Here is a 15,888-nt window from a genome sequence, read left to right as displayed (position 1 = left end):
TGTGGCAAGACATTTAAGGGTGAGGAGAAGAAAGACAGGAGAGGAGGGTGAAGGGGTAGGGCAGGGAGGGTATGTCCCAAAGGACATTGCAGACTGCTTTAATCTTTATTCTAAGAGCAAGGAGAAATTATTGACAGGTTTGAAGCAGGCCAGCGACCAGCTCGGAGGTGCATTTTGAAACGCTCACCACTCTGACTGCCATGTGGAGAATGGATTAGGAGACTAGACAGGCTGCAGGCAGACCACCAGGAGGACAATGCAGCATTCAGGGGACTAGAGGGGGGGCTGAAACCAGGCAGAGGTGGAGAGAAATGGACACATTTGGGAGAAGAACTAAATGCGAAGAATATAACCGGGGGCATTTGGTATGGTGGTTTCCTCTCTGCGAGCTGTTCATGTAAGATTCATGGAAACATGCTTCTGTGACTGAAAGGGTCTCCTGGGTCATCTGAACTCAGGGTGTGGCAGGCTACGGCATAAATCAGTGGTTTGGTAACCAGCTTTTGTAAATAAATAAATCAGAATAGAATGGAATAAAATATCAGAGTCTTAACATATTTAGTAAGGGTAAGTTCATAAAACTTCTTTACGGATGTGTGCATATTATACTGAGTTGTAGGGTAAAATATGTCTCTTACCATGGGCCATGGACTACAATGTTTGAAAGCCACTGTATTTCAGCCTCCCGCTGGATAAGGGAGGGAGGGAGGGAGGCAGTAGCACAGAAGGATTCACCAGTGCTTCTTTTCAGTGGGTCGTTCCCAGGGGGTTTACAGAGTGTGAGGACCACATCTCCTCCCTTTGAGATCCTGCCGTGGTGTGCCAGACTCATCACAGATGCTTACAGAGCCTTGGGAATTGGACACGACAGCTGGCTGTGGGGTTTATGAGGAGGGTGCCCGGTCTTACAGGGAGGGCCTTGTCCCACCACTTCTTGCCTTTCAGAAACAGCATCGCGGCTTCTGCTGTCTGCGCCTTCAACCTCAGTGCTATCTCCCAGGCTTTCAATGGCCCATTTCGCTACCAGGAGAACCCCAGGGCTGCGTGGCTCCCCATAGCCAACCCCATCCCCAATTTCCAGGTACAGAATCTCCTCCTCTTTCCCTGTCTTCACACACTGCCTTACCCCCAGATTACCAGCCACAAGCTGATTCCCAACTGCTTAGCACAGACAGACACCAGACCTGTCCCTGCCAGTCCATGCCCATCTCTGGGGTCCACAATGGTTCCCTGAGGGTATTAGCCTCTACGACTGTGAGGGAGAGTGGGTGAGGGGCAGTGTGAGGAAGCATGCTCGGAGCCATCTCTAAATGTGAGCCCACACCTCCAGGGAGGCAGGGAAGTGGGACCTCAGCTCTCCACAGTGTAGAGGGACCAGGAAAGCACTACACAAGCTGTCTGGCTGGAATTTGGGAATGTTAGCCAGAGCTTTCTCGCAGTGTGTTCAACATGGGTACTAATTCCTGGAAGTGGTCAGTGCTAGGAGTGGTCAGGGTGTGGTCAGGGCCCAGCCGTGGGTAGTGTGAGCATCCCCCATCCTGTAATGGAAAAGGGGAAAGAACCAGGGGGCAGAGGAGGCTGCTGATGGTTAACTTTCGTGTTCGCCCAGCTTCCCACCCAGGGGGTGGGATGGAGCTGGGAAAGACCTCAAGCTTTGCAGTCCTACCATCTAGCCTATCTCTTTGTGACCTTGGACAAAAAAGTCATCCAACCTCCTTCAGTCTCCTTGTCCTTATCTGGAACTAGGGATAATACTGTAAGAGATAATACCTCACAGATAGGTGAGAAGGTTCATATGCCTGGAATGTAGGAGATGCTCAGTAAAAGGTGGTTGGCTTCCAGCTTTGGTTAGAACTCATAAGAACTTTGAGCTGGTAAGGACACAGGAGAGGGACAGCAGGCTTGGCCCAAGGTAGGAGAGGGGCACCTGCAGCAACAGCATAAAAATCACCAGACACTCGTCCACACTCAAAGTATCCGTTTTTAGATAGTCCAGTCCCCTTTGCTCTCCTCCCTCCTCTTCCCCAACCCTGGCAGGATCCTCCTTCCCCATCTCCCCAGTCTCCTGTTCTTAGTTCCCAAAGAATAGGCATCCCACCCTGGAAAGGGTGCAGGACGCCCAGCAGGGATGCTGGGGGTGAGGGGTGCTGGAGAATCAGCGTCCGCTGCTGTGGCCACCTGGGTTGCCAGGAGGAGGGAGCCGGCGGGGGATGGCGGCAGCCCTGGTGGCCGGGCGCGTGTGACCTGGCTCCCCTCGGCAGTGTGGCACCCTACCTGAGACCGGTCCCAATGAGAACCTGACGGAGCGCAGCCTGCAGGACGCGCAGCGCCTCTTCCTGATGAGCGAGGCCGTGCAGCCGGTAACACCCGAGCCCTGTGTCACCCAGGACAGCGTGCGCTTCTCACACCTCGTGGTGGACCTGGTGCAGGCTAAAGACACACTCTACCATGTACTCTACATTGGCACCGGTGAGCCGGCCCGGCCCAACCTGGACTGCAGGTCGGGGGTGGGTTGAGGGACGGGGCGGGGCTGCAAGCTTCCGGGGCCTTCAAGGCCACCTTGGTCTGGCTCCCCCTCTCCTCCAGAGTCGGGCACCATCCTGAAGGCGCTGTCCACAGCGAGCCGCAGCCTCCACGGCTGCTACCTGGAGGAGCTGCACGTGCTGCCCCCCGGGCGCCGCGAGCCCCTGCGCAGCCTGCGCATCCTGCACAGCGCCCGCGCGCTCTTCGTGGGGCTGAGCGACGGCGTCCTGCGGGTCCCACTGGAGAGGTGCGCCGCCTACCGCAGCCAGGGGTAAGCCGGGACGGGGGCGGCTCCTGAGGCCCCCACTGCGGAGGCGGCGCTTAAGAGGCGGGGCTTTGGACCCGGGAGACCTGGGGTCGGTCCCTGCAGTCTCCACTATTGTGCCTTAGGACAAGTCACTCCACCTCTCTGAACCTTGGTTCTGTCCTCGTAAAACATCTTGCAGGGTTTTTGTGAGGGTTAATTGAGATAATCTCCATAAACCACTCATCAGTACCTGGTGGAAGTGTGTGCTTAGCAAATTTTGGTGGGTGGCTGTTGTTACCCCTGTTGTCACATAGCTAGGGCCAGTCAACCATCTCTAGCCCACTTGATTTATTCTCAGTCCCTTCAGTACAGAGAGGTCTTTATCTTTGAAGCCACCGCACTTATTGCCCAGATATGGGGGCAGATGGATATGATGTTTTGAGTCAGCCCCACGTTTTTGCTCCTCTTGCTTCCTTCCTTAGAAGAGGTAGAGAGGGCTGCTGCAGGTAGGGCAGAGGTGAGGCGCCACGTGGAGGAGTTGCCCTGGCTTCCCACTGCTTCTGAACTTGGTTCTTCATGCCATAGCTTCAAGTGGACTCACAGATTTGACAACTGTGGCATCAGTGTTTAAGGGGGAAACCAAAGCCTATTCCAAAGCCAAATGGAAATGTAGCCTAGACTCCTACCACACGAGGCTCTCCCAGGCTGCATCGCCTCATTTTCATGATACTCAGAAGCTGGCACTGCCACAGCCACACAAGCTTCTGTGGCCTTTGCAACCAAGAGTCCTGGCTGTGCCATCTGTCCTTAAGATTCGGAAGACAAATGGTATCCATGATACAGGGCTGTTCTTCAGCTCCAGTGGGGTGTGCTAGGAGCTGGGCAGAGGCCTGTGGGGCCAAGAGGAGCTGGATGGTCTTGTTGAGGCAACCAAGGAGGGGGAGTCTCAGAACAGACACTCCAGCTCCCTTCAGCCCCAACACAAGTCTCCATCAGCGAGACACCACACATTTACTAAGACCTACCATGTTCAGGGCACTTTGTAAGACTGTTGGTGTGAGAGAAGGCAAGAGAAATAGGCCCCAAACACTGACTTCCCTCAGATCTCCAGATATCTGGGTGGGAAGAGAACCTCGGCCTGTATCAGACATGTGGGGAGAGATGGTCGGGTGTTGGGGGAAGACTCACATGGTGGAACCAGACACACCTGGGGCTCCATCTCAACTCCATCATCTACTAACCATATGATCTTGAACAACTGAATCTTTTTGAGCTTCGGCTCTCTCATCTGGAAAATGGGGAGACATTTGATGGAGCAAATGATGTTTAACAGGCAGAGTTGTAAGGATTGGGACTAGTATTCAAAGTGCCCAGTCCAGCAAATCACAGGTGGTAGATGGTATCTTTATTACTTTTTATCTCCTCAAATGCATTTAGGAGCCCTCCAGCCTTCTAGGCCCTCTGGAGTCTCATTGAATATAGTCAGTACAGCTTGGCAATGAATCACAGGCTTTCACATATGGCTTGTTCTCCAAGAGGTTGTAAATCCTTAAAGGCAAACCCAGTGTCCCAGTATTTTTTATACTCCACCAGGGAGCCCCACCCAGCCCAAGGCACCAAGTGGCCTTCCACACGTGACTGATCCTTCAGTTGACTGATTGTTTGGCTTGAGAGGAGTTTGGTGCAGGAGAAACATGGTGAATGGGACTGGAAACTGGATTGAGGCCAACTGAGAAGGCCAAGGGAGGATTTTGACTTGAATCCTGTGGCTGTGGGCACTGGAGTGGTCCTAGAGCAGTGGAGTGCAGTCATGGGCTGTGTGAAAAGATCAATCAGACAGTGGTGAACAGCACTGTCATGTAGCAGGTGGATGGTCCAGGGGCCTGGGGAGCTTGTGTAGTGTGCCCATTGCACTCTTGCCCTGGAGCAAGGCAGAAAGAGGTCAGTTTGGAGTTTGGTGCTTTCATCCTATTTGGTTTCCTGACTTTGGGATAGGAGCCCTTGATGTGTACAGTGAAAACCCTGCTAAAAAACTGTAGGTGAATCCAAAAAGTAGGAAATGCAAGGTCACATTATCGGCAGATTAGAAAAATGGCTAGAGCAAGTACACACAGTCACCAAGCTGTGCACTCCAGGAGTCTGGGAGCCAACTGCCACAATATATTAGAATTTGCACTGTTGTGGGGTGTGTTGTCACAAGGTTTTACTTTGTCCTAGGATAGACATTTCATGCTTTTTCCCTCATGCCTTCCAAAACTGGCAGGAAGATGAGGGTGGGTAAGCAGAGGCCTCTTCAGGCTCCCTCCTCTGCCCAGGATCCAGGGGCTTATCTCCAACTGCCTCTTTTCACTCAGGAGAATCTCAGCCCCACGGGGCACCTCCAAGACCTGGCCTGGCCAGAGAGAGATCCGTGCTCCTGCAAGGAGGAGCTGGGGAATAAACTGCTGACTGGCTCTGCAAAGTGGGTGTTTTATGCATGAACCACCCCTTTCCTCCTTCCAGCATGCCTTTCACCCTGCCTTTGAGAGGGGTCCTCTACCCCCAACTCACTCACAGATCTCCCCTGGCTGCCCCATGAGTGCAGGGAAGGCCCACTCTCAGTCATTTTTTGCTCACAAGCTCCAGAGATACCTTTTCCACCCTGGACAGCTCCCACTGTGAGACTACTACACCACAGTGCTGGAATCGGCCTGCCTGCAACTTCCATCATCCATCTCTGTCACACCTCCGAGCCCATGGAATGAACCTGTTCCTTTTTGTAATGGCTGCTTGAGACACTGCAGTAAAAAAAAAAAAAAAAAAAAAATGGTGATATATTATTGGTCTGATGGCTCCTTTATGAAAAGAACTGTAAACTGCCACCCATTTCTACAGTCAGAGACACACTTTAAGTCTCTTATCCTTGGGGCTTTCATTTTTCTTAAGAGCGTTCCATGCTCTGTAAGCTTTGAAGTGGCCTTTGGCCAAAAGCAGCAAATGTGGTTCCACTTGAGCCAAGGAGGCAGTTATCCCTTTTAATCACGAGAAGAGAGCTCGGGCACTGGCCCCAAGAAGCCTCAAGGGTCCCCTCAGGCTGCAAGGGAAGGGGCAGGGTAGGTGTGTCCATGGAGAATCTGGTATCCTCTTTCTTCTCTGGGACTTAATTGAGGGCAGGGGAAGCTGAAGGGGTGAGAGGGCTTGGAGAAAGGAGGCTGGAGCCAGCATCTACTCCATGTTTTTCTTCTTTCCTATTCTGCCATGGTTTGGAAAGACAAGACACTTCATCCCTTGGCTTGGGAATCTTGACAAAAGTGGCCCCTGGCACAGCAGTTCTCAACCATGGGTACACAGCAGGGTTACCTGGGGGGTATTTAGAAGATTTCAGTGCCTGGGCCTATTCTGGTCCAAAAAGCCAAAGTATAGTTTGGTGGGCTTTTTGTTTTGTTTGCTTACACTTTTTAAAAGATGCCCAGGAGATCCTAATTTGCAGTGAAGACTGGGAACTCCTGCTGTAAAACTGGTTAGGCTCTAGATGGAAGTAGGAGCAAGAGGCCAATTGCATTTCTCCAGAATCGTCTGCATTTGTCTTACATAAGCTGATTCAGGTTTTCTGCTCTTACCCGTTTTCTCTGCTGGCAGATATTTGTTTTTGATGAATAGAATATTGTTTATTATTATTATTAGTCACTAGCTATGGCTAATTCTTTTTTCCAGTTAATTTGTGTCACTTATAAATGCCACATCAACTGCCTCTAGAGGTTGATACCCCTTTTTGAGTGCTGAAGGAAATAAATTCAGGAGTGGGCTTTGCTGAGTTCTCATTGGTTGAATTTACTAGCAGTCCTCTTGATCCCAATGTCAGCCAGTAAGCAGAGTCTCAAAACCACAGGTTGCTGGGACTACTTGTGTACATGTGTTGCATGTAGTCCCACAATGTCCAGTTTGATGGACTCTGCTGATAAAACACCCTCAATTCAAACCATTGATCCCAGAGGAAACTATGACCACATTTATCTTGTACAATTTACCCAAATTGTCCTTGAGTGAATAAACTGGAAACAGATTCCCGAGCAACAGTTAAGTATTCTGGATTCCTGGGTGGGCCACAGTGTGCTCACCGGGCTCCCATGATTGCCTCGCTTATATGAGGCTGCGGGTTGGCCCTGAGCAGCAGATAGAACTGTCTTTTTTGCCCTCCTTTGGTGACAAGGAGAAGCCCCACCCTCTTCTTTGTATAATTAACCTCATTTTTCTCTGGGGCCTGACATGATCTATTGAACTCACTGCAAGTTAAGAATTCACCTGACAGGTAACTCTCCCTGAAGCTTTGAGAGAGAAGAAAAATTCTTCCCCAGGGATGCCAAAAGCTGGAGCTCTTAGCTCTTCATCTGTTTGTTTGTTTTTTGGTGTATCTCTTTAGCCCTAGGCATCTTTGGCCCCTTTGTCCAATGGGAAGATCCCTCTGCAAACTCACAGAATGGTGTGAACTCCCCACCAGGCTCCATCTTCTTTGCAGTCCAGTACCTCCTTCTCGAAAGCCTCTTCTGTTTTCCAACCTCCACTTTCTGAGCCCCTGCTTAGTGCTCTCTCCAGATCCTCTTCAGCAGACTGGCTCAGAATGGGGTGGAAGCTGGGGACAGGAGCCAAAGGGATTGAGGTATCCCCCAGGATTGGCAGTGGGCTGAGTGTTGGAGGGACCCTCCTTCTGGCACCAGGATTGGATACTCTCTGTACTTAGCAATGGATAGCAAAGCCCGATTCCATAATCCCCATAGACTTTTTCTCCCCTTTGAGGTCCTACTAGTGGAGATTAGATTTTTCTGTCAAAAAATTACATGAAGACATCAAAAGGAGAAAAAGAAGAAAGGAGCTCTGGACTGTGAGAAGTGGAGGCATTTGGGGCATGCATCAGAGTGTGAACCAGTTATCATATTGAGGCCACTGTAGAGAGACCAGCCCTCAGGGTTGAGGAACCGAGAACTGGGATGTGACCTTCTACAGCTTGAGCTCATTCTCACGACGCTAAAGCACTAGACTCTGATTCCTGCCACTAAGCAGCACAAGCATGTGGGTGCTCCAGGTGACCATGGACAGTACCCAGGTGTCTGCTGATACTGTGCTGTGTTTTGAGGGATAGGCTCATATTCAGTGTGTGAAATCAGACACAACCTCCCGTGGGAAGCAGAAGTGTGAGGGGAAAAGCGTGGTCAGAAAGCTTAGGTCTGGGCCCAGCTCCACTACCTATGATCTGTGTGATCTCAGGGAAAATACTTATCTCCTTGCCTTGGTACAATGAAAAGGTTGTATAGTGGATCCCAGAGGTTCTCAGCCTGGCTCCCATTAGAATCACCCAGGGAGCTTTTAAACACTGCTTCACCCCCAGAGAGTGTTGAGTGGGGTGGGCTTGGGTATTGGTATATTTTGAAAGCTCCTCAGGTGATTCTAATGTACAGCCAGGGTTGAGAATGGCGGGATTAAACCATCTGTAAGGCTTTTTCCATCTCTCTAATGTTTTATGACTCTATGATCATAGCATGTGCCAGGGAGGCATTTCCTCTCTGGGTTCCTGTTAACCACATCTGCACCTGTGGCTGTGGGTGAGGAGTATGGGGCACCCATATTTGGGGAAAGCAGTGCCGTCTCTTTTAAACGTGCAGTCTCTGGAGGATGAGGGTTTGAGTCCTGGGTCAGGTCACTGGGTTTCCCCCAGATAACATGGGGATAGTAACAGTACCCACTTCATCGGGGTGCTGGATTTAAATTAATTCATGCTTATAAAGTGCTTAAAATGATGCCTTACACACAGTAAAGGCTCAATGAACTTCATTATTATCATGGAGGGCAAATGGATGGAAAGTGGTGCTCAAAGGGGAGTGTTCAGGTGTGTTCCTGAGATGCAGGTGAGGCTGGGAAGCCAGGGGGCTTGAGTCCCAGGATGTCTGTCTGGCAGGGCATGCCTGGGGGCCCGGGACCCGTACTGTGGCTGGGACGGGAAGCAGCAACGTTGCAGCACGCTCGAGGACAGCTCCAACATGAGCCTCTGGACCCAGAACATCACCGCCTGTCCTGTGAGAATCCCTTTGTGTCCTCCCATCTCTGACCCCTCCTTCAATTCAGGCTATGACTCCCCACCAATATTCCCCCAATCCCCTGAGATCTTGTGATTTCCCTGCCCTTGCCTTGGGTAATAGGGGTACTGTCCCCCATGCGTGTCTGCAGGTGCGGAATGTGACACGGGATGGGGGCTTCGGCCCATGGTCACCATGGCAACCATGTGAGCACTTGGATGGGGACAACTCAGGCTCTTGCCTGTGTCGAGCCCGATCCTGCGACTCCCCTCGACCCCGCTGTGGGGGCCTTGACTGCCTGGGGCCAGCCATCCACATCGCCAACTGCTCCAGGTATGTGAGGACAGGGCTCGCATGGTGTCTGCCTTGGACCAGGGTGGGGAGAACTAGGGAAATGGGGCCCCCTCACTCGGGTGTTTGCACTAAGGGACAGAAACCACTTCAGGACTGTGCTGGGGACTAGATAGGTGTCTAATATCTGAGGCAGGAAACCTGAGCCCTGAGGGAGTTTCCACGCTAGTGAGAGAGAAGTTTCTATCTCTTGGTGACTCTTGATGCAAAGAGGAATGCTGAGCAGGCATGGAGGTCACTCCTAGACAAAAGCGAGCCTCAGTAAGTCTCATCCCAAACATGAGAAACAGCATGGGATGGTGGCAAGGCAAGCAAATCTAGTGCCAATCCAGGATTGCCACTGTCTCGAGGTGTGTCTGTGGCCTAGCTACCTAACCACTCTGAGCTTCTCTTAGTGAGGGTTATAGTACCCACCCAAGACTTGTTGGGAGGGTTAAATGAGATAAGGTATATACAGAGCTTGCACAGTGCCTGGTACCTGGGGACTCCACAAAATAACTAAGCCATAATTTTAGACACTTTTTTTTTTTTTTTGAGACAGCATCTCACTCTGTTGCCCAGGCTGGAGTGAAGTGGTGTGATCATGGCTCACTGTAATCTCCTGCCTCAACCTCCTGATTAGCTGAGACTACAGGCGCCCACACCATACCCAGCTAATTTTTAAAATTTTTTTGTAGAAACAGGAGTCTCACTATATTGCCTAGGTTGGTCTCAAACTCCTGGCTTCAAGTGTTCCTCCCACCTCAGCCTCCCAAAGCTCTGGGATTACAGGCATAAGCCACCACACCAAGCCTTGGACACTCTTAAAAAAACTATTTCATACACATTTATTAATGTAGCCCTCACAGCAACCTCATGGGGGTAGGAATACAATCACTATGCTTACTTTAAAGTTAAGAGTACTATGAGGCACAGAAGGTTCTGGTAACTTGCTCAGGGTTTCAAAGCCAGCAAATGGTAGAGCCGAGATTTGAAAATTGGAGTCAGAGTAGGCATGAGTGAGCAGTGTCTGAGGCCAGAGTGTTGGTTTCAGTGCAAAGATTGGGACCAGCCAGGAAGGCTGAAAGGGAGGCTGCAGATTGGAAAGGGGACTAGGGCCTTCTTCTCTAAAGAGTCTGCCCTTTTGTCCCTTGTGAGATGGGGCCATGTCCTATCTCTACGTCCTTAGTCCTGAGCACAGCCTGATATATAGAAGAAGGCTCTCAATACATGTCTGAAGGAGGAATAACTGAACGGATGGATGAGCGAGTCTGCCTGAGATGACCTGTTTAGGAGAAGATATTTCTATGTCACTGTCCAGCCCTTTCTGACAGCAATAGAAAATACATCGGCCCAGAGACAGTCTAGATCTAAGAAGCTAGGGCTCAGAGGGGCATCTGTCTCTGTCCCCTCCCACCCCGCCAGGAATGGGGCGTGGACCCCGTGGTCATCGTGGGCGCTGTGCAGCACGTCCTGTGGCATCGGCTTCCAGGTCCGCCAGCGAAGTTGCAGCAACCCTGCTCCCCGCCACGGGGGCCGCATCTGCGTGGGCAAGAGCCGGGAAGAGCGGTGAGGGAGAACAGGCTTGCTCTGAAGTCCCAGACTTTCCCGGCCCCCCAGAAAGTGGCCTGGATTCTCCTCGTGATCCCGGGGACTCTCGTCCTTTCCGGTCTTGCACTCCCAGGGACCTCTCGTCAGGGAAGGGGGTACCCTTCCCTGGATTGACGCCTCTCCCCCGACCCCAGGTTCTGTAACGAGAACACGCCTTGCCCGGTGCCCATCTTCTGGGCTTCCTGGGGCTCCTGGAGCAAGTGCAGCAGCAACTGTGGAGGCGGCGTGCAGTCGCGGCGTCGGGCCTGCGAGAACGGCAACTCCTGCCTGGGCTGCGGCGTGGTGAGGGTTGGGGCCGTGGGCCAGAGGCGCGGTGTGGGGGACTGGAGCCGAGAGGAGGGCGGGCCTGGAGGCTGCGGGGCTCTAAAGCTGCCTCCGCCGCCTCCCGCAGGAGTTCAAGACGTGCAACCCCGAGGGCTGCCCCGAAGTGCGGCGCAACACCCCCTGGACGCCGTGGCTGCCGGTGAACGTGACGCAGGGCGGGGCGCGGCAGGAGCAGCGGTTCCGCTTCACCTGCCGCGCGCCCCTTGCAGACCCGCACGGCCTGCAATTTGGCAGGAGAAGGACCGAGACGAGGACCTGCCCCGCGGACGGCTCCGGCGCCTGCGACACCGACGGTACCGCCCCGCGCCCGGCGCCCCCCTCCCTCCTCTCTCCCAGCCCCGGAGCGGTGAGGGCGGGGGCGGGAGCCCCGGGGAGGCCCAGGCCGGGGTCGGGGTGGCCGGGCGCCCAGTCGCTGAGGCCTAGCCCCTCCGCAGCCCTGGTGGAGGACCTCCTGCGCAGCGGGAGCACCTCCCCGCACACGGTGAGCGGGGGATGGGCCGCCTGGGGCCCGTGGTCGTCCTGCTCCCGGGACTGCGAGCTGGGCTTCCGAGTCCGCAAGAGAACGTGCACTAACCCGGAGCCCCGCAACGGGGGCCTGCCCTGCGTGGGCGATGCTGCCGAGTACCAGGACTGCAACCCCCAGGCTTGCCCAGGTAACCCTGCACGGAAGGAATCCTTGGCCTAGGGAAACCCTGTCATCCTGGAGGCCCCCGTCCCCCGCCCCAGGCCTACCCAGGAACCCCAATGCCCAGGTGACCCCTTCTCCCTGCCAACTCTGTGCTAGGGACCCCCAGAGCAAATTTCCGCCCCGGCCATAGATGCAATGGCTACTTAGGTGGAGTAGGGCCTCAACTTATCCTCCCTGTCCCTTTTGTTTTCACCTTTCTTAGTGAGTTAGACAGGTAAGAAGCTTGATTGGAGGTCGAGTCGGTCTCTGTCCCTCCGGGTGTCTCTGCTGCTTCCGGCGTTTCCCTCACCTGCCGCATGGGGTGGGGGCACTCCCTAACAGTGGACTGTTGGGTGGCGGGTGGATCGGGTGGATGTTGAGGTCACTGTGGCTCAGGGCAGAGTGGTCTGGGCTGGTATGGGATGGAAGACCGTCTTGGGCCTTGCCTGCCCCTACAGCACCTCATACACCCCGTCCCCTTGCAGTTCGGGGTGCTTGGTCCTGCTGGACCTCATGGTCTCCATGCTCAGCTTCCTGTGGTGGGGGTCACTACCAACGCACACGTTCCTGCACCAGCCCCGCACCCTCCCCAGGTGAGGACATCTGTCTCGGGCTGCACACAGAGGAGGCACTATGTGCCACACAGGCCTGCCCAGGTACGAGGCATATCCCGCCAGGGCTGGGAAGCGCCATGGAGCCCTTTGATCCCCACCAGGGCGTCCCTGGGCAGTTAACCTCATCCTACCCACAATCCCCAGAAGGCTGGTCACCCTGGTCTGAGTGGAGTACGTGCACTGAGGACGGAGCCCAGAGCAGAAGCCGGCACTGTGAGGAGCTCCTCCCAGGGCCCAGCGCCTGTGCTGGAAACAGCAGCCAGAGCCGCCCCTGCCCCTACAGCGAGATTCCTGGTAGGTCCCCCTGCCAGCACCTGCACAGCAACCCTTCCCAGCCTGCACTCCCGACGTCCTTCTCCTTCTGAAGCTTGTGTCCTGGTGGGCAGCAGGGGGCACAGGATGAAGCATGGAGGGGGAAGGAGATGCCGAAAGAAAACTCCCATATTTGCCTCCATGCACACGTTTGGCGTTTGGGCCCTCCTCATCCGGTGGATGGGCTAGCCCTTCTCAGAGGTGGGGTCTGAGGAGAGAGGGAGGGGAATGAAGGCCCCCACGCCCAGTCCTAGGGCTGAGCGTTGACCTAGAGGTCCTCCCAGGCTTACACCTACCCTGCAGGGCCCCCCTCCTCTCGTCTCTGCCCCTGACACCCTGTCCACTGGTCTTCCTGCAGTCATCCTGCCAGCCTCCAGCATGGAGGAGGCCATCAGCTGTGCAGGTAAAAGAAACCGGCCCTAACTTATGCTGCGGTCCTCCCAGCCCTCCGGCACCCCACTCCAAAGTCTGGACTCTTTCCACATCCTGCTCCAGACAGCCAAGCTTTGTTGGGGTCCCCACTGCTTTGAGATGGTGTGTAGGGTGGTCTGGGCAGTTCCCTCCATGTCCCCCAGCTAGGAGGCCATCATCAGTCTGTACCCAAGGAAGAGTCATCTGACTCTAGACCCTCTGGTTGCCACCTCTGACTTGAGCCACAGGGTACCTTGTGAAAGAGGTCCCCAGTGACAGCCTCCCCAGCCTCCCTGTTTCCTTTGGCTGTGGCCTCAGAGCCCTTTCCAGGATGCCTCAGAGCCTCCTGTTGCTATTTCTGCTCCCAGGGAGGAAGGCAGGAGTCTGTCCTCTTCACAGTGACCTTTATCTTACTACCTGCCTCTCTTCCCCCAGGGTTCAATCTCATCCACCTGGTGGCCACGGGCGTCTCCTGCTTCTTGGGCTCTGGGCTCCTGACCCTGGCAGTGTACCTGTCTTGCCAGCACTGCCAGCGTCAGTCCCAGGAGTCCACACTGGTCCATCCTGCCACCCCCAACCACTTGCACTACAAGGGCGGAGGCACCCCGAAGAATGAAAAGTACACACCCATGGAGTTCAAGGTGGGAGCCTTCTTGTAGAAGCAGAGGGCAGGGTGAAGAGCGCAGGGGTTCTGGCCCTCAGCTGGGCGGAACTGGGCAGTGGTGGTGTGAGCAGAGCACTGGCTCCACAGTCTGAGTGTTCTTTCACGGCTGGCTTCTGGACTCCTTGCCCTGGCCTGTTCCCTTCCCCTGTGTGTTCCCTCACCCCTATCTCTGGTTCCTTCTTCCGCCCACAGACCCTGAACAAGAATAACCTGATCCCTGATGACAGAGCCAACTTCTACCCATTGCAGCAGACCAATGTGTACACGACTACCTACTACCCAAGCCCCCTGAACAAACACAGCTTCCGGCCCGAGGCCTCACCTGGACAACGGTGCTTCCCCAACAGCTGATACCGCCGTCCTGGGGACTTGGGCTTCTTGCCTTCGTAAGGCACAGAGCAGGTGGAGATGGGACAGTGGAGCCAGTTCGGTTTTCTCCCTCTGCACTAGGCCAAGAACTTGCTGCCTTGCCTGTGGGGGTCCCATCCGGCTTCAGAGAGCTCTGGCTGGCGTTGACCATGGGGGAAAGGGCTTGCTTCAGGCTGGCATATGGCCGCAGGTCCAGTTCAGCCCAGGTCTCTCATGGTTACCTTGCAACCCACTGTCACGCTGACACTATGCTGCCATGCCTGGGCTGTGGACCTACTGGGTATTTGAGGAATTGGAGAATGGAGATGGCAAGAGGGCAGGCTTTTAAGTTTGGGTTGGAGACAACTTCCTGTGGCCCCCACAAGCTGAGTCTGGCCTTCTCCAGCTGGCTCCAAAAAAGGCCTGTGCTATATCCTGATTATCTCTGAAAGTAATCAGTCAAGTGGCTCCAGTAGCTCTGGATTTTCTGCCAGGGCTGGGCCATTGTGGTGCTGCCCCAGTGTGACATGGGACCAAGGCCAGCGCAGGTTATCCACCTCTGCCTGGAAGTCTATACTCTACCCAGGGCATCCCTCTGGTCAGAGGCAGTGAGTACTGGAAACTGGAGGCTGACCTGTGCTTAGAAGTCCTTTACTCTGGGCAGGTACAGGCCTCAGCCTTGCCCTCAATGCACGAAAGGTGGCCCAGGAGAGAGGATCAATGCCATAGGAGGCAGAAGTCTGGCCTCTGTGCCTCTATGGAGACTATCTTCCAGTTGCTGCTCAACAGAGTTGTTGGCTGAGACCTGCTTGGGAGTCTCTGCTGGCCCTTCATCTGTTCAGGAACACACACACACACACACACACACACACACACACACACACACACACACACACAATCACAATTTGCTGCAGCAACAAAAAAGACATTGGGCTGTGGCATTATTAATTAAAGATGATATCCAGTCTCCAAATGTCTCTGTGCATCTGTGCGTGGGCTCCTCTTGCATAGTCTAGGCAATCTGAGCAATGCACCAGGGTGGCAGATGGTCTCTCAAGGTGGAGGAAATGCCCCAAGTAGCCTTATCTTTAATAAATGATATCTTTCCATTTGTGGAATGGAAATACACATACAGTGTACACATACGTTGCCCTATACCCTTTTTGGAAAAGATGTTGGGGATAAGCAAATTCACAAGTGGGGACATAAGGTACACCAAAGGCAACAAAACAGGAGAGAGTTCTGCCTGCTCCTTTAGCATCTCTTCCAGGCAACAGCTCCAGGGTGTGAGTCCAGTGGGAGAGTGTTGATGAGAATTATTTTATGAGATATTTATACTGCTGAGTTTAATAAAATCAAAATTGAGAAACAGGCAAATCTGTGAGGTGGGAGAAGACTAATATAGTTTTTGCTGGATTAAATAAAGATAACCTCAAAGCCTCAGCCCACCAAATCAATGCTGCCATTTTGGATGAGATTGACGGACATGTTAAATTTAGAGAGCAATTTCCTGACTTAATTGGCTGGATCAATTCTCCTAGGATTCCCAGCAGAATCTAATTGTAGGTCAGGCTGTAAAACCTGCCATCCTAGTGGTAGAGGAGGCGGAGGCTCTTGGGGAGTGGAGGGAGGAGTACTTGAAGCTTAAAGTTTCCTGGAAGCAAGGAGGAGGAAAGCACATGCCTGAGATCTTTCCTGCTTACCTGGGACAACTGGAATGGCTGTGTCATCAGCACAGTGGAGCCCCATCCGAGAGCTCAGGAAAAACGTGAGTACTTGGGATTCCTGAC

At 53.7% G+C, this 15,888-nt stretch overlaps 1 protein-coding gene across 9 annotated transcripts in view; it reads left to right on the top strand.

The window, feature by feature from the left end:
• The window catches only part of SEMA5B (semaphorin 5B), a 120,166-nt gene extending 104,715 nt beyond the window's left edge, over positions 1–15,451 (top strand). For 4 of the 9 annotated variants that reach the window (XM_054482446.2, XM_054482454.2, XM_054482448.2 and 1 more), the window contains 13 exons: positions 946–1,081; positions 2,262–2,469; positions 2,587–2,794; positions 8,700–8,817; positions 8,969–9,150; positions 10,573–10,716; positions 10,893–11,040; positions 11,150–11,735; positions 12,235–12,405; positions 12,508–12,657; positions 13,034–13,078; positions 13,522–13,727; positions 13,943–15,451. In XM_054482446.2, the coding sequence (XP_054338421.1) occupies positions 946–1,081; positions 2,262–2,469; positions 2,587–2,794; positions 8,700–8,817; positions 8,969–9,150; positions 10,573–10,716; positions 10,893–11,040; positions 11,150–11,735; positions 12,235–12,405; positions 12,508–12,657; positions 13,034–13,078; positions 13,522–13,727; positions 13,943–14,101 (2,461 nt within the window). In that variant the 3' untranslated portion in view covers positions 14,102–15,451. The remainder of the gene's footprint in view (positions 1–945; positions 1,082–2,261; positions 2,470–2,586; positions 2,795–8,699; positions 8,818–8,968; positions 9,151–10,572; positions 10,717–10,892; positions 11,041–11,149; positions 11,736–12,234; positions 12,406–12,507; positions 12,658–13,033; positions 13,079–13,521; positions 13,728–13,942) is intronic. The other 5 variants (XM_054482451.2, XM_054482452.2, XM_054482449.2 and 2 more) reach the window with 5 other exon arrangements.
• Positions 15,452–15,888: the final 437 nt, after the last annotated feature.

This window comes from Pongo pygmaeus, chromosome 2, assembly GCF_028885625.2.
Source record: "Pongo pygmaeus isolate AG05252 chromosome 2, NHGRI_mPonPyg2-v2.0_pri, whole genome shotgun sequence".
Taxonomy (NCBI): domain Eukaryota; kingdom Metazoa; phylum Chordata; class Mammalia; order Primates; family Hominidae; genus Pongo; species Pongo pygmaeus.
The sequence above is the reverse complement of the archived record's forward strand: the minus strand, read 5'-3'. Positions and strand labels throughout refer to the sequence as shown.